This window comes from Patiria miniata, unplaced genomic scaffold, assembly GCF_015706575.1.
Source record: "Patiria miniata isolate m_02_andy unplaced genomic scaffold, ASM1570657v1 HiC_scaffold_12, whole genome shotgun sequence".
Lineage (NCBI taxonomy): Eukaryota > Metazoa > Echinodermata > Asteroidea > Valvatida > Asterinidae > Patiria > Patiria miniata.
In genome coordinates, this window is record NW_024037050.1 from 973,629 (window position 1) to 1,001,224 (window position 27,596).

The following is a 27,596-nucleotide window of genomic DNA, read 5'->3' on the forward strand; positions in this document are numbered from 1 at the left end:
CTTGATATTTGAAACATGCATGAACTCCTTTCCAATTCTCCCCATATCCATGTGTACATTCCATGTGCAGGTCCTTTTTTCCATTGTATTTTTATATTCTTTTCCCGGAGGAGTTTCCTTCCTTCCCTTTTTCCTATGACTTCCTTTTCTTCACACCCCCATTCCATGCATTTCCATGCACTTCCGTCTTTCCTATTTCCCTTGTTCCTGTTAAATTCCTCTTCCTTTGCAACTCTCCCCCAATACATTCCATGTAAAGGTCCTTTTTTTTCCATTCTCTTTTAATACTCCTTTCCCGGAAGAGTTTCCTTCCTACGGGGAATCCACCCCTTTTTCCCCGTCACTTCCTTTTCCTTTATACCGTCATTCCGTGCATCTCTCTGTTCTTCCAGTTCATCTTTATTCCGTCTTTCCACAGCACAGCTGGCAATTTCCTTTCTCTGGATTTTTTTTTTTTTCATTGGGGCAATTCCAACGTCACGAACATTACAAATCAGACACATTTTTTGTTTGTACCTCTGGAGCTCAGTGAATAAACCTAAAAATTCAGTTCTCCAATCTTACAAATCCATCATCTATTGTAATGGTGAAGGAGATAACACACTAGGAGTGTGGGATCGTTTCTTTGAACTATTACGTAGACATCATGGTTAATTCGTTCTGTCACGAACATGACATTTTTCCAAATTACAGAGGTGTCCCCTTTTCATAATCAGAAAATGCTAAATTCCCTTTACATGCACCATTAGACAGGCACGACATGTTTTTCAGACTTTTGTCTGAAATGAGACGTTTTGTATCTGAGAGAAAGTTACTATTAGTACAGAAAAGGAAGGCATCTTTCAGACAGTTCATCCAGTTTTTGTGGGTTTTTTTATTGACAATCCAATCCCTAAGAACAGTGTATCTAAATCTCTATCTTGCCTCATCAAGAGCTATTTTGTATGTGGGTGCCTTTACTGGTTGCTCTTTGAAAAAAATGTTGCTACAAAATTTAAAATAAATAACACCTAAAAAAAAAAAAAAACCTGTCCATTATGCTTTGAATTGACAGATATGTAGCACAGAATTTGTACAATTTGCACTGTTTTCTTGAAATCTCTTATTTGTGTTAACACTAAAGGTTTTTTCCTTGAAAAAAAAATAAATTCTGTTTCAAAACATGGAATTTTGTGGAGTTCCATTCTGTTTCTGCTGGTAGAATATCATTCCCCCCCCCCCACCACATTTTCCCCACCTTATCTTAATACGCCAATACCCAATTCTTTTTTCCACCTAAATTTTTCAATTTCCCCCACTTGTCTTCAATTTCTCTCTCGCGTCCTTTTTTTTTGGGGGGGGGGGGGTTCACTTATATACTTTCTGCTTTCCTAACTCTAAAAAAAATATTATTTCCTTTCCTTTGTCCTGTTATGTCTCTTCATCTTTTTATCTCTCCCATCTCTGCCTTTTTTTTTTTTTTTTACAGCTGCCAACATTTCGCCGTTGACATATTGAATAAGACACTCATAATATAGACTCACCAATCCAACCCTTGCACTACCAAATATACTCTGCTCTAAAATGACTGTGCAGTATGAGTGTGTGAGCGTGCGACCATCCGCGTATGAAAAAAGGCATGCATTGATGTAACGCATGTTTTACAGTCGAATAGGGAAGCGGGCTGTGCTATTTTTAGCCCGACCAATATCGGCATGGCAACCAGCCGAGCTGACTTGGTGCTTTTTTTTTTTGGTCGGTTTCCTGCGGAGAGATTGGGGGGCGTGTCTTTAATAAATAAATGACATGCGTTGCGTGATGCTGGGGATTATCTGCTTGATATGCATGGCTGCGTCTCAGTCAAATAAAATTGTCCATTTAAGTCGCCTCCCCCCCACCAAAGATGAAATGAGAAGGAAGAAAATGTCCTTGTGGATGCGTTTCCGCTAGGGGCCTTTACAAGTGCAATTACATACAACCCCTGCTAATAACATAAACATACATGTACATAAGGCCAAGAGAAAAAAAGGTTGTGTTTCTAAATACATGTACGCTGAAAAAAATGAGGTGGGTGGCTGAAATTTTTCTTACTGTTTTTTTGTTTTTGCTGCTGGAAATTTTTTGTATCTAGAAAAAAATATGTGGATGCTAGTTGATTCCTTTCCTTTCTTTCTTTCTTGGCATGTATTCGTAACAGTTATGTGAATACACTGTCCATTATTCGGTTGCTGTTCATATGGCTTTGCTGCATAGTGCTGCAAGACCACGCTGCAATCAACTTACAAAATAACGAACTAAAAATTTCAAAAATTGCAGGACATTGTCCACCAAAAAACTAGTGTGGGAAGGCACCTTAATTTTTTATTATTTGATTTTTTTTAAAAATAGGTTCCTCACATTTTCTAGGGTGGATGGGTAACCGCAACGGCAGAGATTTTTTTTACGTGGCCTTATCTGTATATTGGCTAACGGTTTCTATTTGGTCGTGTGGATTCGCGGAGTTCATTTGAGTGTTGTTGGCAGGTATACACATATTTGCGTTTCTCAACATGTCACCTTACATGACCTTGTCAGCACAAACATCTCTCATAATGAGTGCTTAGAGATAATGGATAACATTGGCAAAACATTCAAATGTGAAACTGTCAAAATATTATATATCCTACTTGATTGTCAGTAAATACATGTAATAGCATCAAGCATCCTGTGAAATCATTGCGCCCAATATGCTGTCTTATTTTTAGAAAAAGAGGAATGACCAATCATTTCCTCACAGACGTTAGGACCAAGCCATCATTCTTTCAATGGAAATTCATGCTTTTTTCATCAAGAAAAAGAAGGTGCCTTTTCGCAGTTTTATCAAAAAGCATGATATTTACGGAACTGAATTTTCGTCGCGTTCATTTAAAAAAAAATAATAATAGTCTGCTTCACATTTATTGTGTGATTGTCCCTTTAAATCGGCAAAAAAGGACAGTTTTTGCCGATTGTGTCGATTACCTTTACGAAGAACAATGCCAAAGAAAAACTAAACACTTGATTTTGGCATGTTGTATTTTATATGAAATACGTCAAAAAAAAAATGAATTCAGCCACGGCTTGGTGTACTATGCTAAACTATAACAATTTATGTACATTTATATACAGGCAGCCATGCCAGCAATTACAAAGCTACAGGCCTACATGGACAATTCAAGTGTTATGTAATCTGACAGATCTTTTTAAGAGCTCGGTGAATAAACCTTAAATATGTATTTTTCAAATCATACATCATTAATAAAGTGGTCATTGAGATTATAGACCAGGCGTTTTAGGATCTTTTCTCTGAATCATTAATTAGATGTCATAGTCAGCTCTGTCACGGACATTACACTTCCTATCATAACGTGAGACGTTGGCATTGCCCACATTGTGGAATCAGACGTGTACATGTACGTGTACATGTAGTTACGTACATATTAGTTTGGTCAGATGACAGTGGCCACAACAGTATAATGATATGTTCTTCTTTTTGGGGCTCATGTCATTTCAATTTTTCTCGGCAGAAAATTCTATTTTGTGATTTGTCTTGGTATATCCAGGGGTGTGAGTGACCATTGATAAAAATAGCTGGAAAAGGTGTAAAAAAGCTGAACGTTGGAAATCTCCTATACTTTTGTACACAGCCAGTGAGGGAACAAAGCTGAAATCCAATACAAAAAAAAGCTGAAATCAGCTTTAAAGCTGAGATTTCACACCCCTGCATATCAAACACTGACTGGTCTAGCTCGCACACTCCCGTGTTCGAATTTGAATTTTATAATAGTTATCAATACTTATATGGTTTTTTTTAATTGTAATGCTTTTCTTTTCTTTCAAAATAACCATTTATTGCCCTTGATTGAATGGGCTCAGTCAGGACACACAATACAATGTTGTGCTAAAAAAAAGTAGGACGTTACATTTATAATACATTGTAGATCCTATACTTTGTGCTTGGATTTGCTGTATTCTTGTAAAATCTCACAGGTTTTTTAGGTAAAATTACGTGCTTTATATTGCAGTATTCCATCAAAAGTATGGCCAAATGAGTGCAAAAGCCCTTTCAAAGAAAATTTGGCTAGATCTGCACTACATACATGTGTATGAATAATTGTTTAAATTCTCTGTGGTCACGGTATCCAGATAAGACAAACATTGTAGAGCTGGACTAGCCATCCAGCAGGGCCTGACGCAGCCTGTGCAGTTTTCCCTATCTCCATGTGTCTTCATATTTGATGGCATACCGGTTCATGTAAAAGTTCACTCGGAAAAAGTATCCGGTAATACCGAAAACCACAGTATTTTGTTTGTAGCGATATTGTGGACTCTCAAAATCTGATACCGCACAAGCCTACAATTTACGAATTGAGAGAGATGCAATGTACATGTAGAGTGGTATCTTCAGCTACATGTCCCTGTATACTCTGCAACAGCATCTGTTTAGCTGATAACTAGCCTTTTTATTACCCACATGTACCGGTACATTGCCCTCCTGCACAATGTTTAATTAATTCAGGCATGCAAATTTTCCTCAGATCCGCCGATTTCCTCGTTTTTATTTCTCAGGAATGCCATTACAAATTGAAAAACACTGAACAAAGTCTTGTGTGGTTTGGAATTTCCCCATTTTTTTTCTAATTCCCAGTTGCATGCCTGTTAATTGTGCATTATTTTGCTGATGAATTCCTCCTAATTACCATATAACCGATGTTCGTCACTTGATTGTCTATAAATACCATCCAATTACGTGCTCATTACAATATGTTAAATGGATCTCTCTTTTTTTGTGGAAATTCTGTGACCTTTTGTTGCATTGTTGGATAACTTTTTTTTTTCTCCATTAACCCTTACCTTCCCAAATCCACCAAAATCCTCTTTGCAAAATAGAGCATTTTGCATGGTTGTGGCTATATATTACGGCAAAAATGTGTGGCTGACTTTGGAGGATGCACTGTGTCAAGGTCTTATAGGCCGGACCTTGTGTTGTTTAAAATTACAAAAAATGTATATGCTCACCCGTGCATAAATTTAGGCCTACATTAAACTTGAAATCCTCTGCGCTGCTCCAGGATGTCACTGGCTCTGCCTCAATGTATTGACAGTGATTGCTGGAGGATTTTGCAGGATTGAGGCGGTGGTCACCCCTCCAAGGACCACATTCAAGAAATAACAGACGATTTTGGAGGATTGAGGCTGTACGTGTATTCTATTTTTACATGGAGGCAATTTGAGGATTTTGCAGGATTGTGGTTGCATCCTAGCAAAAATGCCTAGGGAGTTAGGGTTAAAAGAACAATTTAATTTGATACACCAACGAAGCATGTATTAAAAGAGTATGTTCTTCCACTCGTGAAAAAAAGGAATTACTGAAATTGATCCTTGCTCCCGCGAAAGTTATAATATGTATGTTTTACAAAAAGAACCCATTTTTACAGCTGTTCATGGAAAGCTAAGTTAAGGAAAATACACGAGAAAGTGTGGATTCGTGAATTCGCCGAGTGAATTTGTAAATTAAGAATCCACACTTGCGAGTGTATTCGCCGACTTAAACCATTGCGTCAACAGAAGTATTGGTAAGAATGTCGCAACCTGATGCCACTTTTTTCTTCATATATCATCTCAATGAAGGTCATTAGTTGCAAAAATGATGATAAGACATGAATCTGGGACTGAGAAATGTTTCAAATTTTGTTAGGAAATACTTGAAATGACTCTCCATAGACTTCGTACACAAGCGCGGAAGTGGCGTCAGGTTGCAACATTTTTCCCTGGCGTGTTTAGCATGTGTATCGCCACACCCACAGTACAACCAAGCCATTTTGTGTGTATAGGCTCCTTACGACAAAATGGATAGTTCAGACGACGATTTCTTTCTGATTTAAAGCAGTTTTTGCAGTGACGGCGGCGAATGTGACAGTGAAGATGTTGGTAATTTTCTGAAAACAAATTTTCACGCAGACGGTCCTATTCAGGCTCATTATGGAGAACAATATTGTCCGACGTGTTCAAAGTGTGGATTCGTAATTCCGAATCCACACTTTAATAAAGATTCGTCGTTCCGAATCCACACTTTGTGACCAGTGTAAGAAGTTCGTAGATCCGAATTCACACTTTTAACAATAGTGTGACGTCATAGCAATGGTTTAAATGCTTTGAAGCTATTCAGCTGAGTGAGAACCAGAGATTACACGCAGGCATTCAAATTTATCATTTGAGTCAAGACTGAAACATCATTTTTTTTTTCAGATTTTGTTTTGTTTTGCACACATGAGGAACAAATCTAGTCTTTTTCTGAAATGACGATGGTGACTTTTGTTTTCTTTTACAGAAAAATAAATTTAACCATATTCCGTCTCACGGCCACACCACTCAAATGAAAGGTCTTGTGTTGGTTAAAACTTACGTCACTGTGAAATAAACTGAAGTGACACGAAATATTGATTTAACATTGCCTTTACTTGTACTGGTACGTCATCCATCATGTAGCAACAATTACAGCAATTATAAACACATTTAAAGGGTGCTTTTTCAACACACGCACCAAACAAGATTACTTGTGTCAGTGCCCTCATGAGGTCGCTGACAGAAAGGCACTTATGCATGTAGATTTCCCCTGACTACAGTTTTGGTTAAAACTTACGTCACTGTGAAATCAACTGAAGTGACACGAAATATTGATTTAACATTGCCTACATAGAGAGATAATCCTACTGTCCGGGGTTCAGTTATGAGTTCAATATGTCCTCTCTGTATGATGCAGATGTTTTGGCATGTATACAGTGGTCGAAGAACACAGACTGGGTTTTCCACTGGCCTGTTTTCATCACCTCGGTAGCACCGAATGGTCAAAAATACTTAGCGGAATATCCATGTTTGTGCAGACCTGCGAGTTGAATGGCCTCATTCATTATATTGGCCACTGTAGATGCATCTATTGGCCTGTAAGGTCTAGTCAAGGTTAAGAACACGGGACGGTTTTGCACAGGCCGATGGCACTGTGTCCGAGTAACATACACTTTGAGCGCCTCACATGGGTCTTGTTTTTAGCGGGGGGGGGGGGGGGGGGGGGAGATGGACCTCAAAGCCCATTCTAGAAGTGTCGTTCTTCATGCCAAAGAACTTCAGCAACAAACTACCATCCTGCAGATGCTGTATCTGGTGTACAGAGAAGATTGTTCGTTTGGAGTTCAAGCTCTCACTGTCGAGTTGTAGACTCTTTGGGGCTATGTCGGAAGGGTGTAACATTAGCGTGAGAAACAATAGCGTGATGGTTTTAAGACGAAGCTTTTTGATTGGAAGAATGTTATTGTCATCCCATGTCTCGACCAAGTCTTGAAATGGCCTCACTGGCATAACTTTGGACCTTTCCATGGGTTTTGAAGTGCAGGACTTGACCAACGAGTCTTTCAAGTTGTGAATGTCCATGGATTGGGTTAAGTCTGATAGCAGCTATAGCTGACTTGAGCACTGACTCTGGCCGCTCACTGTTCTGTGCTAACGAGCAGAGGAAGTTTGCAATCCCAGCATGCCCAATTGGGGGATATGGCATGCCATGTTCAAGACAAAATCTCCTTACTTTGGCGAGTAGTCTATCATACAGTTGCAGGGTTGATGGAGCCCAATGGAATGGAAAGCTGGTTGCGGCTATATCGCACCATCCATCGGACTGTAAAATCCACTCTTAATGTCAACAGTGATGGCATAGTCATTTGACTGCACTAGGTCAATAACTGTTTCATTTCTTTCATTGACAAACTTAGGGGGTTACAAAAACCGTTCAATATTCTGAGGTCTTGAATGATTCTGTAGGATCCAGACTTTTTTGGAACACAACCAATGGGGGAGACACAGTGTGGTTTACAGTATAGGCCGGCCTACCTCGATAACACCAACACGTAAAAGTTCACGTATCTCGTTGGATACAAATATCTGTTGCTTCGGAGTGACACTGTGATTGGGTAAATTTAGTTGTGGAGGCAAACCAGTCAGTGGCAATGGCACTCCTTCTGACAACCAAGAAATAACAGTGTCCGAAGCACCAATATCCCTCCAACGCGAAATGTGACTTGACAAGGTCAACACATTGAATGACAGTATCGTATGGGCATAAGAAAATATGAACTTATGAACACAGACTGACTGTAGTCAATTACACATACAATGTAATAACCAACTTAATGAAGAGTTCCAGGGTTCATAGTTGGGCTGTATCTGTGTGATCACGATAGTCTGTGTTCCGGTATCCTCTGCCTCCAAAATTCCTGCCGGAGAAAGAGCGATACCTATCGCCGCTGGAGAAAGAGCGATACCTATCACTGCGTCCACGAGAATTTGGAGTACGCCGGCCGTATGGACCTTGAGGCCTGGAGTTGTTACCAGGACCGCCTGTGTTTGCCTGTGTGCTGGTCAGCTGAGCTGCGCTCTTCAGGGTCTTTATGCTCTCACTTGAGAAGGAGCTTGTGTTTTTCTGCAGTGTGCGGAAAATCTTTGCCGTGTTGTCATCGAACTGGCCCTTTACAAGGATGGTCTGATAATCTTCCTGGAGAAATCTGATGTGTGCAAACTGGACGGCAAAAAGTGCAGCCCAATCCTCCTCGGTAGGTTCAGAGTTATCTTTTGAAAGGATGGTCAGCAGCTTCAGGGTAGTCTCCACGTACCGGGCTGACTTGACAATGGAATTATATCAAGATTGGTCTGGCCGTTTGACGCCAGACTTTGAGTCATTAAGCTTTAAGTCGCCTGGCAACTTTACCTTCTGCAGAGAGTCCTTAATAGAGTGGAAGTCTGCTTGTATATCCTCAGAAGTGGCCCGGCTGGCACCAGAACTGAGGGCCACCTTTACATCCGCATCACGTGCGTTGGGAGCGCCGCCATCTTGGACCACATCATGGGTCAAATCTTGTGCACAGTTTTACACCGCTGGCTGTTCCTCAGGCTCAGAACGCTGTTTTTCCAATTCAGAGACACGATCCACAATCTCTGTCTGACTAACACTTAAACTAGTAAGCTTTTAAACAATATCGTCCAGTTTCTGGGTCACTATTTCTTCGAATTGTAGCGGCATGTTTGCCAAAGTGATCCGTCGACGAAGACGCACCAAACAAGATAACTTGTATCAGCGCCCTCATGAGGTCGCTGACAGAAAGGCATTTATGCATGTAGATTTCCCCTGACTACAGTTGTCCCCTTTAAACTTGATACCACATTTGAGGTAGTGAAGCTTACACTTACAGTCTTTATAAGATTTTATAAATTTTCCATTTTTCAGCCGTGTCCACTTTCCCATGGGATTGCCTACAGTGTAAAAGTCTGTGACCTGTACATGTGCCCAATCTCCAAAACGTAATTACAAAAGTGTCCTCATTTTACCCACTTGTCACACTTGTCAAACACTGCTAAACATATAGTCAGTACATGTAAATGCCAGGTTGACTTCACTGTTCAAAATCTGGCAACTGGACTTCTGCTGGTTTACGTGCAGAGTGTCACATCCCACTGCATCGTGTGTATTCCATGTTGTTGTTATTCCCTTGCTGGATGTTACACTACTGAACCCAAGTTGAACTGTTGTTTGACGGATGGCAGCGGGCTATTTTTAGCCCCGGCCCCAGGTACACTCTTCTAGAAACAAGAAACATGTAACTGGTGTCCCAACGATCAGTCATCGACCGGTGATGTGGTTACCAGGCATTCCAGAAGGTATTAACGATGCGTATTCTGTAACTCTGGCTGGTACCCGGCCAGGGGGCAGCAGGGCAGTGGTATGAGTGACGAGGGCGGTAATTGTATTTGCCCATGTAGGATAGCGGGTGTCTATTTAGAGGGTGGGACCCCTGCCTACATTTATTAAGGCCTGACCTGGGAATTTCAGCATGTACACTTTTATTTACCATTTTGTTTCCATCAATTTTTTGCTTTCTTAACCTTGGTTACTTTTTCTCGCTAGAGAACATATTCAGCCATCGGAATGACTACCTATGACCTAAAATTTTAGCCCCAAACCATTTAAAAAAAAAAAAAAATACATTTAACTACATTCTTTTTTACCAGCAGAAAATGGCCTTGTCATGTGATACCTTATTTGAGGTTGTGATGCTTGAAGTTCTTGTAGTGTCCACTTTTCAGCCGTGTCCACTTCCGCATGGAATTGTTCTTTTTCTTACTAGAAATTCAGCCATCAGGGCCCAATTTCAGCCAGCAGAAAAGTTGTGCTTAGCATGACAAAAATATTTGCTAACCTTATAGCACTATTTCACGGCCTGTGTGTACTAACGGTCGCGCGCATGGAGATTTCTATTGTTACGTCACTCTTAAAGTTGAGCAACTTTGTCCTCTGAAGTAAGCGTGCCTTTTGCTGTGCTTATGCTTGCGGTCTCCAAGAAACAGACAGAGGCTCTGTATAATAAATGAGTGTTGTAGAAGTTTGATGGTACGCATTTTGAAGTGACAATCTCTTTAAAAAAAACTTTTTGAGGAGAGCCAAAAACTCTGGTTCTTCCCATGATCGTTTCTCTGTCAGAGATATTTTTGTCCGAATATTATTGTCTTATTTTTGTGGGTGCATTTTAAAAGGGTTCATTGCGCACTTCAAAATAAAACGGGGAAACTGTGGGGTCGTGCCAAAGTAAAACGTTTCTCTGAACTTTGTTATGGGTAATGGTAATCCAAGGTTTATGAATAGGAATTTGTAGAGATTGATGACTTTTCTCTTTCTGTAAAATCTGAGGTAAAACTTTGTGCTCTGGTAAGGCACTAGAGGCTAACAAATCAAAGTGCGCCATGTTATGGGCTGCACCACATTAGGGGAAATCAACAATTTATGTACATGTCAATGTACACATGCACCGGTACATGTGTGGGCTTTAAATAGTCGTTTGAGGCAACTACGTTTGAAGTCGGTGCAGGGCTTATCTCATGAAACCCAGACATCATACACCCAAGCAGCATGCTGTCTCAGGATCTATGTGTAGCCTTTTTATTTTTAATACTAAAAGTCAATCTTGTAGTACGATGACAACTGGCATGTTAGGAGAGGGGTTGTTGACAACAGCATAGACCAAGTTCATTTTTTTGCCAGCAGGGTTTGCATTGTACAGGATAGAGCCAAACCCTATATGCTGTGCATGTACATTGTTAATAGTCATCATCAACGCCAGTTTCTGTAAAAGGGTAATGGGGCGATTCTTTAGAAATTGAACCTAAATAAAAAACTTTCGGCAAAAAATTGATGTGATGTAAAAAAAAATGATTATTGTTCACTAAAGTGTTGCTACTAAGTAAAGATGCAAAGAAGTTTCATAAGTTGGTCTTTCCATGCATAAATTAGCATAATTCTAATTACAAAATGTCACAGACGTGACCAATCAAAATGTCACACACGTGACCACAGAACAATTCTCATTTTAGTCAAACTAAAGCAGAGGGTGTACATTGTTTATGCATTCTGTAAATCACAGAAGACTAATCTTACTCCAAAATAAGTATGGGTGTGTGTGTCCTTAGAACCTTGGAGAAAAGCGTGAATTTCCGGTATGGGCCGGATGTCACACACGTGACCAAACTTTGATGACCCCTCCTACTATTTTGACACAATTTGTGAAAGTAGAAACTATACTCTGAGGTAGGGAGTACAAAGTACTAACCTGATGAATCAGTGAAATTAATATGTCAGATGTAGTTAACAAGGGGTAAAGCTTCAACAATCAGACAAGCCCAATTTTATGTCACACAGTGACCAAAGAATGGCCCTTTCCCATCTCCCACCCCCACCCCTACTCTTTCATCCCCCCCTCCCCATACCCCCTCCGGCTCCCCTCCACCACCTCCCCTTTAGCAACGCCCTTGTGTGATGGTCACAGAAGTCAATGCTTGCATTGCAAACATGCAGCTTTGTGACTGAAAATAGAAAAAAGGGCAATGTATGCATCTGGGTATATCTGAACTCTGGCTGCACCCTGGATTATAAATAACCGATCGGATTGGGTTACCAAAAATAGGCGGCATTGGTCAATGAACAGTTGTTGGACAACTGCAGGCCAGCCATGTCTAGTTTTTCTTCTTCTTCCTTTTTTTTCACTTACTGGGTGGAGAAACATTGGAGGAAAACTGAAAACATTTAATTCAACATGGACTTTCTTTTAACATAATGCTATTGTTATCGAAGTGAATGATGTGTAAGCCGATTTGTTTTTTTAATGTGTTTTACAGAATTACAGCCAACCTACCTGGATTTTTTGTAGCCAAATTGCCGACCTCAAACTTTTTAGTTTGCCCATTTTTGCTAAAAATGTATATTAAAGTATATTTTGAAAATAAAAAGTCTTCCCTATAGATGCAAGTTTTTAAAATTAAAGTTAAAACTGTTGTTGGTGTATAATTAAACACTTAAACAGCTTAGTTTAAACAATACTGTAAAAGGTACCCTGAAGTATAAACCAAAGTAAGTATTTAAAAACGGTCTATCAAACATTACAAAATTATCTGTCCTGCCTTCCTACCTGGATAATTGTTAAGGCGTTACCGTAAACAAACAGTTTTTTATATTTTGACCTTTAATTTTACAGGCTTTTCCTCGGATCCGCTGATTTCCTCATTTTTTACTTAAATTCCTGAATGCATTACAAATTCCTTGTTTTTCTAAATTCCCAGTTGCAGTATCTGTTTTTCTGTTTTCAAACTAAGTGACTTGTTTTTCTATTTTTATGCATACGGAAAATTCTTCCAGTTTTGTTAAAAGTACAGCACTCGATTAAAAACAAATGAAAACAAATTGTACCCCATGTCATCCCTTTTGGGGAATGGAGGTGAATTTTGCATATTTTGTTTTATCAGTTATCCCCTTGCTTTGAGTTTGGTGATAGGCCCAAAAAATGAGAGAAAAAACACCCAAAATCATCAATTACTACCTTTTACCCTTGACTACATGCAGACACCTCCATATGATCGTACACAAAAAAAAAATGGCAAAAAAAAAAAAACATTTCCCTACCTTCATATACCTACCCATTTTTTGACTGCCATGTAATCGGAAGCAGATCTATTTTTTTTTTTTTGGCCTAGGTAAAATATATGTCAAAATAGAAAATCCGTCTTTTTTTGTGTGTTAATGTTTAATTTCCCAAACCGATTATTTCCCAAACCGATTATTTCCCAAACCGATTATTTGTGGGGGCCCAAATCAAAAATTACCTTTTTAAAAACATTACATTTTTGTCCAAAATTCTAGACTCTAAAGCATCCTGTAAAATCATGGCACCTGGTGTGCTGTCATTTCCAAGAAAAGTGGTATTTTTGTATCAATATCCAACGCTGGTCGGCTGAACAGGGTTGGAAAAAACTTTTAAAAATTACTGCCCCCAATTTACTATATTTAGTCTACATTTTGTTTGCAATCGTTCACACACCTATGAACGGGTACAAACCAGCTAGACTGGTTAACTGACCTTACAATTCCCCACGTTTATAAATTGCTCTGTTTCATCTTAAGTGGGGTCAGGGAACTAGACTGCAGGAATACGATTGTTTTCTTGGTTTTTCCAACATCTTTGAACACAAAACTTCATACAAGTCAGTGTAACAATATTTGCTATAAAATACATGCATTAACCCCCCCGAATCCATCCATTTCTGAAAATTACAGCAAAAGCACATGTTGTACATTCCCCCCCCCCTCCCCACGTATTCTTAACCCCGTGCGGTGCCCAGTCATCTACATTACGTGGGCCTAACAACCATGACTGTCTGTAAAATACCTTGGTAACACAACAGACCGGTTGCCAGTGACAACGTACATGTGTATCTCCCTCCCCCGCCCCCCAACCATCACGATCGATATCTCGTGGATCAATCTTGGAAAGGAAAGACAGGTGTAGTTGGATTGGGTATGAGGTGGGGTAATGGGTAAAATGAAGAAAATTAAGAATTGCCCACTTGTAATGAGGGGGCCATTATGACTAGGCTTATGATAATTTTGTGTGTGTAAAGGTCATTGGTCAGTTCCACTAAGAAGTTGGCTGAAAAGTAGACAAATTATGACATCTTCAGAACTACAAGCATCACAACCTCAAATACGGTATCAAATAAAAGGAGACAACAAGACCTTTCATTCGAGTGATGTGGCAGTGAGATGGATATGGATACATGTATATTGTATTGTATATTGTATTGTATTTTGGGGCTAAAATTATGGATTTTAGGTAGTCATTTGGGCAGTTAGCACCTTGCTTTTACATGCAAAATGTTGTTGTGAGTTTTTAGTTTGATTATCAGTTATGTGGTTTAACTTCGTACCAAGTTGATGGAATACCCCCTCTAAATGTGAGTTACCATGGAATTGCCCAAGTAATTTCAATCTACCTTTACATTGAAAATTTACAATTTGAAAATTTACATGTATACATAATTGTCCCAACATTAAGACTTGCCAATGCCTTGTCCACACTACAACTTGAAAAAATCAGCAGCCATTGTTATGCAAAATATATTCCCTCAAAATGAAACCAATCAGGGTATAATATACTGTCCTTTATCTGAATAAATAAATTATTCATAGGCTTTTACAGTTTGTAATAGAGTGACCGCCATTAACCTTTCAGAGGTGTGACCCAAGGTACATGTGCATGAGAGTACATGTGTTTTCTTGGAATCTCATAACAGGATTATCAGCCACTAATCCCCATTTAATCCCCTCTTAATCCCCTCCTAAAAAGACATCTTCAATAGGACAGTTGTTTCCATGTCCATACCTTGTTGAATTGTCACCTTCATTTTAACTACTCCAGTTATATGCAAATGAGACATTTCTTAACCACAGGTGTACATGTATGTAAGTCTTATTTGCTAGTCTAGTCTATGTTTGCAGCATGTTTGTTGATGTTTTTATGTGTGTGTGAATGGGTTAAGCTGGTACAGAGACTAATGGCCTTGTACATCATTGAAAGTGGCAGGAAGCTAGGCACATATGTTTTCTTCAATAAAAGTGACAACGCATCTTTTTACGCCATAATTTTGGCCCATCTACAAAATCTCTTGTGTTGGACCAGGCGTCCAACGCAGAGATTTTGGCTTCTACACAGGTCCAGTATTCTACAATAGTTTGGATCAAACATTTTGGAAAAATCAAATAGTTTGCCAAAAGACTTAACAAAATCCTGACAAAAAAACCTTGGTGTCTTTAATTAATTAATTAATTATCAACTTGTGAACCTAAGAAATCATCAGCATTATCATTTCTCTGAAGAACATTTACTGACAACAAAAATGATGTCAGAGGAGGCAAGCACTCATTCGACACAGTGGAATCCATCCTCATCAGAATTACATCCATTATGAGCAACATTTAGGTATTCGGTCAAAGCTTGCCGGTTTTTTTAAAGGCTTTTTGAAAGGTTACAAAATTTATTCAGTTTTAAAAAAGCAGATTGTTTGCCAACTTGAATCTAGGACATGGGCTCATCCGACTTGGGCCACGCAAGGCTCACCAAAATGTATCCCGTTCAGGATTGCAATCGCCCACATCTGGTCAAGATAACAGGTCATATTTTGCATTGAGAGTTTGGTCATAAACGATTGTATTTTATCTGAATCATAACTGAATTAAAATAAAAGCCTTAAAGCTATAGTCCATCATTAGCAGCCATCCGAAAAGTAACTGGCGTAATTATTGTAGAAAAACAAACTTGGTTGAAAGATAGTAAGTGGACTAAACTCCCTGTGAAATTATTCTTTCTGGGAAGCTGTCATTTTGAAGTAATCAACGAAAGAAGTCCTTTCCAACGGTGCGTCTTAAGATGCACCGTAGGAAAATTTAAATCAGTAGTTCGTTTTGTTATTCGGCGAAGCGCGCGCAAGCATTGGCACGACGCACATGCGTGCGCGGTTGCTATAATTTGTCAGATCAGTGCCCGACGTCACGTATAGCTGCAATTCAAAAAAATTCAAAACATGATTCAGTAACTTTTGATTTGAAATTGAGATCCTAGAATGCTGTTTTTCTCGGAATATACAGCTGAAGCTTAGCTGAAACTTCATCAGGTTAGTTGTTCAGTATCCTTCATTAGATTTTGAACGCTTTTGTTGCTTCAAACGAACAAAATGCACAAATTACAAATGATGGACTACATGTATATCTTTAAATTCTGTGATTGATGTCACTGGAAAAGACGCTCAACCCGAAATACTTCTTACTGTCTCTCATTTTGGAGTCCAAGCTCTTGTAGGTCATTTTTTTGGCACAGACAACCACGGTCCCCCTTCCCCTTGCCCCTTGCAGAGTACCCATAGCTTCATTTATTTCTTGCATAGTACATGTAAGTTTCAAGCCTTTATCTTTTTGACTTATTGGCACGATATAACAAAACACTTGTCGACTGCTGTGATGTGGGATGGGGCATTTTTAGCCCCCTCGGGGTGCATGGCACCCTTGACTTCCTTATGAGTGCTATGCGCCCATCGGGATGTTAAAAAAACACCAAATCCCACATCACAATTGTTAAATGTATTATGAATGAGTGCACCAACATGGTACCGGTTTGTGGGAGTGGACAGGGCTAGCATACCATTCGCTGGACTTTGATCTCAATAGGAACCGTTATATTACGCTGTCACCCCCAACTTGGCATATTATTAGTGTACATGTACTTGAACAGGGTTAAAGGTGAAGGAAAAGATCCTCCACAGTTCACACAATGTACCGGTAGGCTCTTTTTTGCTTATATGATGATTTTTTTTTACGTGTGTACATGCCAAGCCTATTGTCCGCTGAAGTGATCTCTCTCCTCATCCAAGTTATGAGTGGTGTGCAGAAGATTTTGAAATGCCCTGAAAATTGTTGCCTCCCCCCACCAAAAATATTCTAACACCCATTTGGTGCAGTTGTTGAGAAGAAGAAAAAATTCAGCACGTCAGAAACGGTGTATAAAATAACACAAATGTGTCAAAAGCCTCCCAAAACCATGGCTTACGTGACATGCGTGTACATGTAGGCAGCCGTAATTTCTAATAAAAAAATCCCAAGTCAATGTAGAATCTTTTGGGAAAAGGAACGTAGCATTGATTTTCTGTATAAATCCTGTAAAAGTCCATTTGTCTTGAACCTGATGGCTATAAATAACCTACAGAGTTGTTAGTCCAGTTGGCAAACGCATGTTGAAGAAATTGTTTTTTGCTTGTTGGATTGTTTACCCTTGCGCAGCTTCCCAAAGTTATTTTTAAAGACCGTTTTGTCGTGTGTTTTTTTACCTGGCAGGAATTATTTTAAGATTGACCTGTATGAACAGTGCGGTGAAGTCAGTTCATAGTGCGAATGACATCACAGCCTGTATAAGTTGCAGAATGTCGAAATTTCCGGAAATCGAAATGACAAATTTGAAAGAAGAAAATAAGTAACAAACCGATCTATCCTATCTCCCCAGAGTTATTGTCAAAGACCGTCTGTTGTATCTTTTTCAGCCGCCAGAAAGTATTTTAAGATTGACCAAGTACATGTATGAACAGTACAGTGAAATCAGTTTATGGTGCGAATGACATCACAGCCTGTATAAGTTGCAGAGTGTTCGGAAAACGAAACAAAAATTTTAGCTTGTATTTAAAAAACGATCCGTCCTGTATTATACGTCACTGGGCGCCAATACTGAAATTCTCTGCAAACATAAGACACCCCCCCCCCCCCAAAAAAAGGGGGGAAAAAGGAAATCTTTATTTTAAACAGCCTGAGGAAATCGGCAAAAATTGTCTCGGAGATACTGACTGGACACATTCTTAGGCGCTGAACGAATGAACTACAATGTACGCAGACCAATGAAAAGTACTGTTCATTTTTTAATTTGTGTGTGTTGTGTGTTTTTGCCAGGGGTGGGAATTGTTTCAGCATTAACAGCTGTGGCATGGCATCCTGTCTGGCCTCATACTGCCGTTTGTATGAGAGGCCAGCTAGGCCATTAATTATGTTAAGTAATTTTAAAGAACGAATTCAAATCGCAATCTGCTTGAATTGTTTTTTGTTTATTTATTATTGCATGTGAGAACTCTGTAGTATTTTTTTTATCCATGCTCTGAACATATGATTTTATTTTTCCCGATGATTTTTCAATTTGTATGCTAACTTGAAGGTAATATACAACATTTGCAAACATTAAAAAAACAAAACTACCAAATTATTATGAAATGCCTTACTTGACTGTGAGTGAATAATAATCTCAAGTATCCTGTGAAATCATGGCACCTGGTGTTTTGTCGTTGTTGAGAAAAGTGCTGTCGTTTTCAAGAAAAGTGGAATTTTTGTATCAATTTCCAATCATGGTTGGCAAACCATCGTTGGGAACAACTAAAAAAAGTTCAGATACTGCCCCCAATTCACCAAATTTAGTCAGACCATGTTTTGTTTGCAATCGTTTACACATCCTTGTACAGGTGCAAGCCAGCTAGTCTGGTTCCCTGACCTGTCAATTCCACAGAAAAATTGAATTTTTGTATCAATTTCCTATGATGGTTGGCCAACCGTCGTTGAAAAAAACTGAATTTTTTCAGATACTTCCCCTAATCCACCAAATTTAGTTAGACCACATTTTCTTTGCTATTGGTTACACATCCGTGAACAAGTGCAAGCCAGCTAGTCCGGTTCCCTGACCTGACAATTCCCTGACGTCTATAAATTCCTCTTTTTGGTCTGAAGTCGGATCAGGGAACCAGACTACAAGATCAACACCTTTTTTTTGGCTTGGTTTTTCCAGCATCTATGAACACTAAACTTTAAACAGATCAGTGTTACAATCTTTGCTATAAAAGAATACTAACCCCCAAAGCCATCCATTTCTGAAAATTACCGCAAAAGCAAATGATGTACATTCCCTTAAATTGTAAATGTGATTTGGAATTACCACCATGTATTTGTGTTGTACAAAAAGACAGGCCATCGATAATGTACACTTTCTAAATTTAAGAAAACTGAGTCAATATTTGGACAAGCCACCACTGTGCACACCTCTTTTTTGTACACTCGTGAATGCATTAATTCATGTGTGAGAGGTTTTTAAAAATTGCCCAATGAAAAAGTGCTTCAATGGACCGTACTGAAACATACACTAATGGACCCGGTGTTCTCGCATTACCTATTCAGCATTTTACTATAATTTTCAAGTCTCATCTTCCCAAGCTCAGATCTATGACTTAATGTTAATTCCTCCCTTTCTCCCACCAATGGGGATTTTTTTTTTTTGTATGTGAGCACGGGCCACACTAGTCTGCAGGGGCCCTACCCTTCCTCGCGCCATGATTGCTCTGGGCTAAAAATAGCCCTGCCGAGCTATTTATAGCCACACGCTCCATTGAAATGCAATCAATACTCCCCGTCCACAGGGCCGGCCGGCGCACACACACAGAGAGGATTGCTGAACACTGCACAGAGATGGTTGTGTGTGTGTGTGTTATGGTGTGTAGTGTCTGTTAGCCCGAATGACCGTGTACATGTACATGTACATGCTAGATTGTGTAAAGAGAAAAAAATGCACATGAATGTGGCCGAGAGCGCGCAGGCAGTAATACTGCTTGTAATATTGGGGGGGGGGGGGGTGGTGTCTCGTCATTGCCTAGACTGCGTCCTTGCCCGGCCGGTAGTATCTGAGTCATGTGGTACAGCAGGGATGGGCATGGCTTTTGCATAATTCGTGTTGGATTTTTTTAGTTCTCTCTCCATTTTTTTCCTTTTGTCTTAGTGGGCTCTCCTTAAATTTGAGATTTTTGGGGGTTCAGTTTTAACTCTGTTTCGGGTGGAGGTGGTCTATCTTGTCATCAAAGATAGAATAATTTGGAGCGCAAAATATGTGTCTTTTTCTGTAAAAATTTCCTCCGAATAAAGCTTGTAAATATCAGGTGGAGGTGGTCTATCTTGTTATTGAAGATGGAATAATTTGGAGCTTTAAAATATCTGTCCATTTTATAGAAAAAAATTCTCCGAATGAAAATTCAGACTTGGTTCCATTTCTTTGACTTTGCTTCTCCTAAGATATGCACAAATTATAGTTGAAGCTACAGGGTGTGTCAAAAAAAGCGGAACCCAAACCCCCCAAAATATATATCATATTTAAAAACATGTGTATCACCAAAAATACTTACTGGAAAGCTAATTTCATAAGCTACTTTTAGATGAAAAAATTACTGAAATTGCTCAATCAGTTTAAAGAATAGATCACCATTTAAACGCAATGACCCTAAAACCTGTTTCATCAAAAAAAAAACCAATTTATTGTGTGTTCTGACTGTTTGGAACAACAAAGAAAACGACGCAGAATACTTGCTTTAACAACTGTAGTACACTATGTCTTTATTACAACCCTGGTTAGGCAAACACTACGATTTATAAAATCCACTTTTTTTCAAAGACGGGCCTTCAAAAGGACTTTGTTGAATATTTTTAACTTTTAAACTGAGGTTTTATCGTTGTTGTTGTTTGAAGACAATAATTGTGACCATGATTCTTGAAATCACTTTTTTTGGACGAAAGAGGTTTTAGGGTCATTGTGTATAAATGGTGAAATTCTTTGAACGGATTAAGCAATTTCAGTAATTTTTTCATCTAAAAGTATCTTATGAAATTGGCTTCCCAGTCATTATTATTTTTGGTGCTACATATTTTTTTAAATATGAAATATAATTTTGGGGGTTTGGGTTCCACTTTTTTTGGAATCGCCCTGTATGATAAAAAGTCAACTGTGCCTAGTGCTGTGAAGGAATCCTGAAATTGAAGGGTTTTTTTTTTAGGATTAAATTGTATGGTTCCCCCAGTACACTGATGAAGCACATTTTGTTGCGGTCAATAAAAGAGAATGCAAAACTTGAAAACACTTCCTTTAATTTCAAATTTTAAAAATATTTTCTGTGATTTCACCATGAATTGCATTGTATGAATTCATTTGTACACCGGTGTGTTTCGTTTTTCTAATGCATACTTTTCGTTTCTCTCTTTCCTATTTCAATTCTTCTTCTGCAGTTTTTTAAATAGAGTTGATGATATTAGCCAGTCAGATTATAGTCCAAGTGAACAGGTAAGACGCTTTTGATTTCCTCCCCCCCCCCCTCCCAATCCCTTTCTAGGGCTGTGCAGTTTTGAATAATTGGGTACATTTGATTATTCTAAATCGAATATTCAAATCTACAAAATGGGCTGTTTAACAAACGCCAGCCCGGACCTGGCCAGCCAATTGGGATTTTTGAACGCTCATACAGTTGTCCAAAATTGACAACAATTTTAATCGAGTATCATATGAAGAAGAGGTAGTTGAGTGCTTTGATATTTGATTGATTTGAAAAGAGGAAAATTGTGAGCTAAATTTGTTCGATTGATTTGAAAAGAGGAAATTTGTGAGCTAAATTTGTTCATGGAAGTGCTCAGATCATGCGCGAAAGTGGATGTCGAATAAAGTATGGCATTTGACAAAATATAAAACCACACAACTTTAATACATAATTTTGTTTACATGACAAAAAAAAAACAGCATGGATGTTTTTCATCATCTCCTCAAGACCTCTCAAATTTTTGAATATTCAAATAAAAAGATTTATCAGTATTCGGCACAGCCCTATCCCTTTAGCCCTCTTCCCCCCCCCCCCCCCCCCCCACAAATTCTTCAACATAAACATTTTTACTTTCTAATAGTAATACTAACAAATTATGATAAATATTCTAGAAAAGTACAACTGATCAAAATGTGTAATTTAATTATATTAAATTTACAATAATTAAGAAAGTAACAGGATATCATTAATATGACCAAAATACCAAAAAAAACCCAAAAAACCCCAAATTGATGACTCAATAAAATCAATGTAAAAATGGCAAGACGAAAAATTCAAGTATGTAAGAGGCAGTGAAAAATTCATTGAAACGATTGACCAAATAAACATTTTTTTTAAATGCATCAGTAATGCAGGAACTAAGACACGAGACAAAAAAAACTGACCCCAAAAAACCTCACATGAGTATTTCAGAAAACAAGATGCTTACCTCTGAAAACAAAAGAGTAGCTTTGTATAAAAGTAAAGAGTGGAGTTTATTCTTTTCAAGAAACATCAAACTTTTTCTAACAAATAAATCCAACTTTCTCTCAAATAACGAGGCTTGATTTGAATTGTTTTTAATGATTTTTGTTTTTTTATTTCTTAGGATATCCTGCGGTGTCGTGTTTTAACATCGGGTATATTTGAAACGAGGTTTCAAGTTGACAAAGTAAACTTTCAGTAAGTATCCCCCTCCTGAGTCAGCCCAAGTAACCTTTTACCTTGGTCAAGGCGTTCGACAATAGCGTCTGATGATCAATGGTCGGCCACTAAGATAACGGTAGCCGCATGCCAATACACTCACGCGTACTGTACAAAGCGCGTACAGCAACCTCGTGCGGCAAGGCTTCAGTATGCAAATCAGTTGGCGCTGAACAAACGCCTGTCTGGCAATATTCGTCATTTTGTCGCTGGATTTATATCCTCTAAGCACATGCATTTATTAAGCAACACATAACATGGTTTGAGGGTGGATAGTGGATATCAGCACCCTGAGGTTTTGGAAGTTGACAAACTAGTTTCTGGGGTGAAGCAGGAACTAGTTTTTTCAACTTTCAATACCGAGGGGATCTAATAGCTACTATCGACCCTCAAACCATGTGATATTTGTTTTACTGTACTTCATATGTATGCACCCAAATTATGTCGAGTTTATGCGTCAGTTATCTCAGCAAAACGGTGCTGTGCGTGTGCTGCCGTCTGTTCGTGTAGCTAGGCGATGTTTGCACATGCGCACTAGGCCTGTGCTTTGATTTCACGATTGCTTAGTAAAGCACATGCATAGTAGACTATCAAGGTAGCCATTGCTATAATGGCCCATGCATACCTATTTACCCCGTGCATGAATATATTCACGTGCGAGCTTTGTAAATAGGAAAAACCAGCAGCTGACACATGAATGTGAGTGGACCACGATGTCGTAACTTTACACAGGTCAACTGCGATTGATTCGCGCCCGTCGGAAACATGAAATTGTTCTCCTTTTGTGACTGTTGATTTTTTTTTGCGCCGACTAATGCCAATTGTCTTAATATCAACACAGTTACACTCAGGTCGCAAAAAAATAATAAATTGGGCGACTGGTATGATCCCGAAGGTCGTAGCTCAGGCGTAGCTAGATCCTGTAAAGTCAGTTGCCCACTCTTCTGTGTCGTCTCAAGGGAGACCTGAGGGCGGCTTTAATTGGAGCTCGGTGGTTTTTGTCCCCACCTGGTTTCCATAGAGAAAGCACACATGTAAAGGAAGCGTGACACCTTCATGTCTCAGGCCTATCACAGTTGGAATAGATATTGACTGCGTATGATTTTTGATTGTCTTTTCTTTGCAGCATGTTCGATGTAGGAGGGCAGAGAGACGAAAGGAGAAAGTGGATCCAGTGTTTCAACGGTAAAGACAACAATACAAAATAATGAATGCACTGCACAGAGGACTAAGTATAGAATAAGCCGCGTCCCAAATACTCGGCCATGACCTGCAGTAACACCCATGTCTATGGGGTGGGGTGGTATTTGCCTCGTCCATCGGTGCTTGTGTAATGGATTGATCCATTAGGCCCCGCCCACTGGTCAACAATGCCTGCACCTCTCCAATGCATCACTGCATGATCCAGCCGAGCTTGTCGCACGTACTTGCGCGTGCGCGCATGTCAGACTTACGTCCACGCAGGTTGTGATTGGGCAAGGCGTCAGTGGGCGGGGCATAATAGATCTGTCCATTGCAAGCCATATTTAAGTAACTCAGATGTCGACCTCTTTCCCACGTGTACGATCATGCCGCGCCATGTTGGTTCCCACCATGCCTTGCACGATCTTAACCCCTGGTATTGTGCCCAAAAAAATACTTCTGCTTCCGGTTACCCAACCGACCCTATTTTTAGGCTGCGACCATAAATTTTTTATCGGCAATTCCAAAAAAGAAAAAAATAATAATGATTGAATAAATAAAAATATAATCTTGTTGTCTTTTCTGCCTTCATAAAATACCTCTCAGCAACCCTTTTGCATCAAAAAAATGCTTGTATTTATTTGTTTTCTTACTTGCATTCCCCATTTTTTTCAAAAGAAACCTCCGTTATTTTTACAAATTCACTTCGCGATATAACTACTTCGCAATTCCATGTCACGGTGACTATAATCACGTGTGTAAACCTAGCTCAACGCAGCGATGACTGGTTCCCGCCGCGCTGCGCAGGGGCCATTTAGAAGACATGATGAAAATGCAGTAACTAGTCTAGTGCATGGCTATGCGATCGATAGCGCTAGCATGGCTATGCATTGCATGCCGGTGCACTGTCAAATGGTCGTATTCGAAAACACCGATGGAGAAAGAACATTTTTGCAAGTTAATTCACAGAATTGATCCAGCTTGTCTGTGTATGTAATTTCCATGTTCAAGAGTTAATTTTGAGATCGCACTACTCGTATTTGGAGTGATACATGCAGCGTGTTTCCCGAAATTTTCGACCGTAAAAACGAGGTCTGTCGGCAATGGAAGTTCTATTCACCGTGCAATAGAACTTCCATTGCACTGTGCGCTGCGCGCCGCGCATTGGGACGAATAATTCAATGACGTGATCAACGATCCACCAATCAGATGACTGGGATTTATTCAGGTGTTGTATAAAATTGAATACCCCATTAAATCTGCATAAAAAAAATTGGCAAAAAAAATAATTTCCGACAAACCGACCCTATTTTCGAAAGGAATGTTATCGGAAGCAGAAGTAATTTTTTTTTTGGCCTCATTATGTCTCCCACTATTTGAGAGATTTAAGTTAGGACTTAAGTTGATGATGCAGTGCTTTCAAGTTTGATTTTTTTTTTTTTTTTTTTTTTTTGAGAATCAATCCTTTCAAAGATGAGATTTTGACGTCCCGTTATAGAGCAAAGATTATATTAAATGTGCGTACCTTTGCCGTCCCTTTTACAACACAAGATAGAAGTTATTTTGGTGAAAAACAAGGCTTCTGGGCTCCATATCGTACAGGTATCGCACAGTATTGAAGAATTGTTTGGACGTGACGTGACGTGACGTTCATACAGATAACGCGAGTGCATATAGGATGTACAGCCTTCGAAATACGCATGCAGTATGCTCTGAATAGTCAATCAGCATCATTTTCAAATTTTACACGACGGGGGTTAGCGAAGGAATGCGCGCACGCAGCCCATGGAGTCGAGGCTGCTGAAATATCCTTAAGTTGCATTAACCCCAGGATTTTTTGCAAGGAACCTTTCATGAGCCTTTCCAAGAACACCAACGACACTGTCTTTGCTCCCAAATGTTCAGGGGGCATCCAGCCCCATGTTAAGTTAGAGTGGTCAGGCTCTTCCTTCCTTTGCCCTAACCCCCTTAGCTCTCTTGCCCAGAAGCAGCCTGAATCCTCCAATATCCTCCAATGGCAAAGAGTTTACAAAAAAATCCACTTTTTGTCGCTGGGGGCCTCTGCCTGGATCTTTCGAAATCCTCAACTTGGTTTGCTGGCACGTTATCACGTAAATCGGATTTCCATGCTCTTAGGATTTCATTAGCCTGTGTAACTTATTGAGATCCTCCATTGTTATCCTCCATTGCAAAACAAGCCATTGTCGTAATCCTCCAATTTCATCCAGTGTCCAATCGGGCCTGCTCACCTCAATTCCTTCAAAATCCTTCAGTTATGCAAAGAGGAAATTAGAGGGTTTGGGAAGGTTTGGGTTAATTCTGGAAAAATCTTCAAAACCCGGTGGAATTTGGGAGGATGCGGCAGGGTTAGCTTTCTATTATCATTGCGCGATTGCGAAATGTCCTGCCATTGACAGAAGTGTCACTCTATAAATTTGGGGTACGCTTTGTTACGTCTGACATCCATGTTTTGATCATTCCGGATGCACTCCTTAATGCAGTCGCCCTCCAAGAGCGATTATCAATAACCCACTACATGTACCTGTCCAACAGATAACGAAACTCATTTGAAGTCATTCTTAATGATAGTTGTATGACAAATTACATATGAAGGTAACAGGGACGGGAACAAAATGTTACACTTTGGACCCTTAATGTATAGAATGACCCAGAAACATTTGACATTGTCACCTATTGATTGGGGGAGTGGGTGTACTTGAGTCATTCCAATCATTTGTGGTTCAAAAGTGTGAACTCTTTTTGTGTCCCTGAATAACCTGACCTATAAAATGTGCCATGCAAGTATCATTAAGATTGTCTTCAAACAAATTTGTATTTTTTTGGCAGGTACATGTACTTTGCTTTCTATACGTGTAATCACTTTTGGAGATAGAAGGTATTAAAGAATATGTCTTGAATTTGCAGAAAAAAAATCTTATATCTTATATTTTTGAGTGCTGTGGCCTCGTGGTTAAGGGCACTGGATTCGTGGTCTGTGGGTAAAACTGCAGGTTGTGGGTTTGAGTCCAGCCTGGGGTCATGGTGCGTGTGCCCTTGGGCAACGCACTTTGTCACTCATTGCTTCTCTCCACCCAGGAGTAGATGGGTACCTGTGAGGGCAGAGATGGTTATTGTGATCGAATTAGCTTCCTTGCACCTACAGGCTGCATCGAGCTGTATACTCCCCAGGGAACTGAGATGGTATTTGGAATGTTTAATTGGCCCAATGATCAGGGGTAATAATAATGTAAAGCTAATAAGAACCTGTTATTATTATTATTATTATGTAACAGGGACACAAACAAACTCGGACCCCATATTTACAGGATGACAACTTAAGAACACGGACAATTTGTACAGCTGATTCGTGCCCCTCCCCCCCCCCCTCCCTGTCTGTCACACCCTCTCTCACTCTGTTTTTCTCTTTGTCTGACTCGCCTTTCATCGCAGATGTGACAGCCATCATCTTTGTGGTCGCGTGCAGTAGTTACAATTTGGTACTGAGGGAAGACCCGAGCCAAAACCGGCTCCGAGAATCTCTGGAGCTCTTCAAAAGTATCTGGAACAACAGGTTGGTATCTCTTGTAGTTTTTTGTTTTTAAATCAGGGTTCTTGCAGTCATAGAATACTCCTGGAAAATCCAGGCATTTAAAGCTATCATGGAAAAGTCATTGAATTTTGATATTTCACAAGGAGTCAATGGGAAGTCGATATTGCAAGAAAAACAGTCATGGAAAAAGTCATGGATTCCTGCACAACCTGTACGTGATGATGCCTGATATTTGCCTGTGGCAGTCCAGTTTGCATTCCAGTTTTACTGTGCTTCCTCTTTATATGCATGTATGCTCTGTACTTGTTGCTTGTTCAGTGCACCATTGTGATGCCTTTGTGGTGCTCAGCGGTCTTGTGTCAAACTAGAAGGCTGAAAGAGAGTGGCGTCCCTTGCCTCCAGGACAACAGGCTCCTAAGATCCTAAAACAGCGTAGGAATTGGTCACGGAAAGCCTTCATTTTGTCCTGGAAAAGTCCTGGAAAAGTCCAAGAATTTCATTTCAAGATTTATGTGCGAACCCTGCAAAGGGGTTCCCCCTCAGAAAATTAGGCCCCTCAAGTACCCCACCCCTCTCTCTTGCCAATTTGAGGACCCCAGTCACGCCCCTACCA

General features: G+C 39.6%; 1 protein-coding gene across 1 annotated transcript in view; it reads left to right on the top strand.

Moving 5' to 3' along the window:
• LOC119744589 (guanine nucleotide-binding protein G(s) subunit alpha-like) overlaps positions 1–27,596 on the top strand; it is a 64,884-nt gene that overhangs the window by 26,151 nt on the left and 11,137 nt on the right. The window contains exons 6-9 of the mRNA XM_038220598.1: positions 20,984–21,038; positions 22,157–22,230; positions 23,378–23,436; positions 26,884–27,004. Coding sequence (XP_038076526.1) covers positions 20,984–21,038; positions 22,157–22,230; positions 23,378–23,436; positions 26,884–27,004 — 309 coding nt within the window. The remainder of the gene's footprint in view (positions 1–20,983; positions 21,039–22,156; positions 22,231–23,377; positions 23,437–26,883; positions 27,005–27,596) is intronic.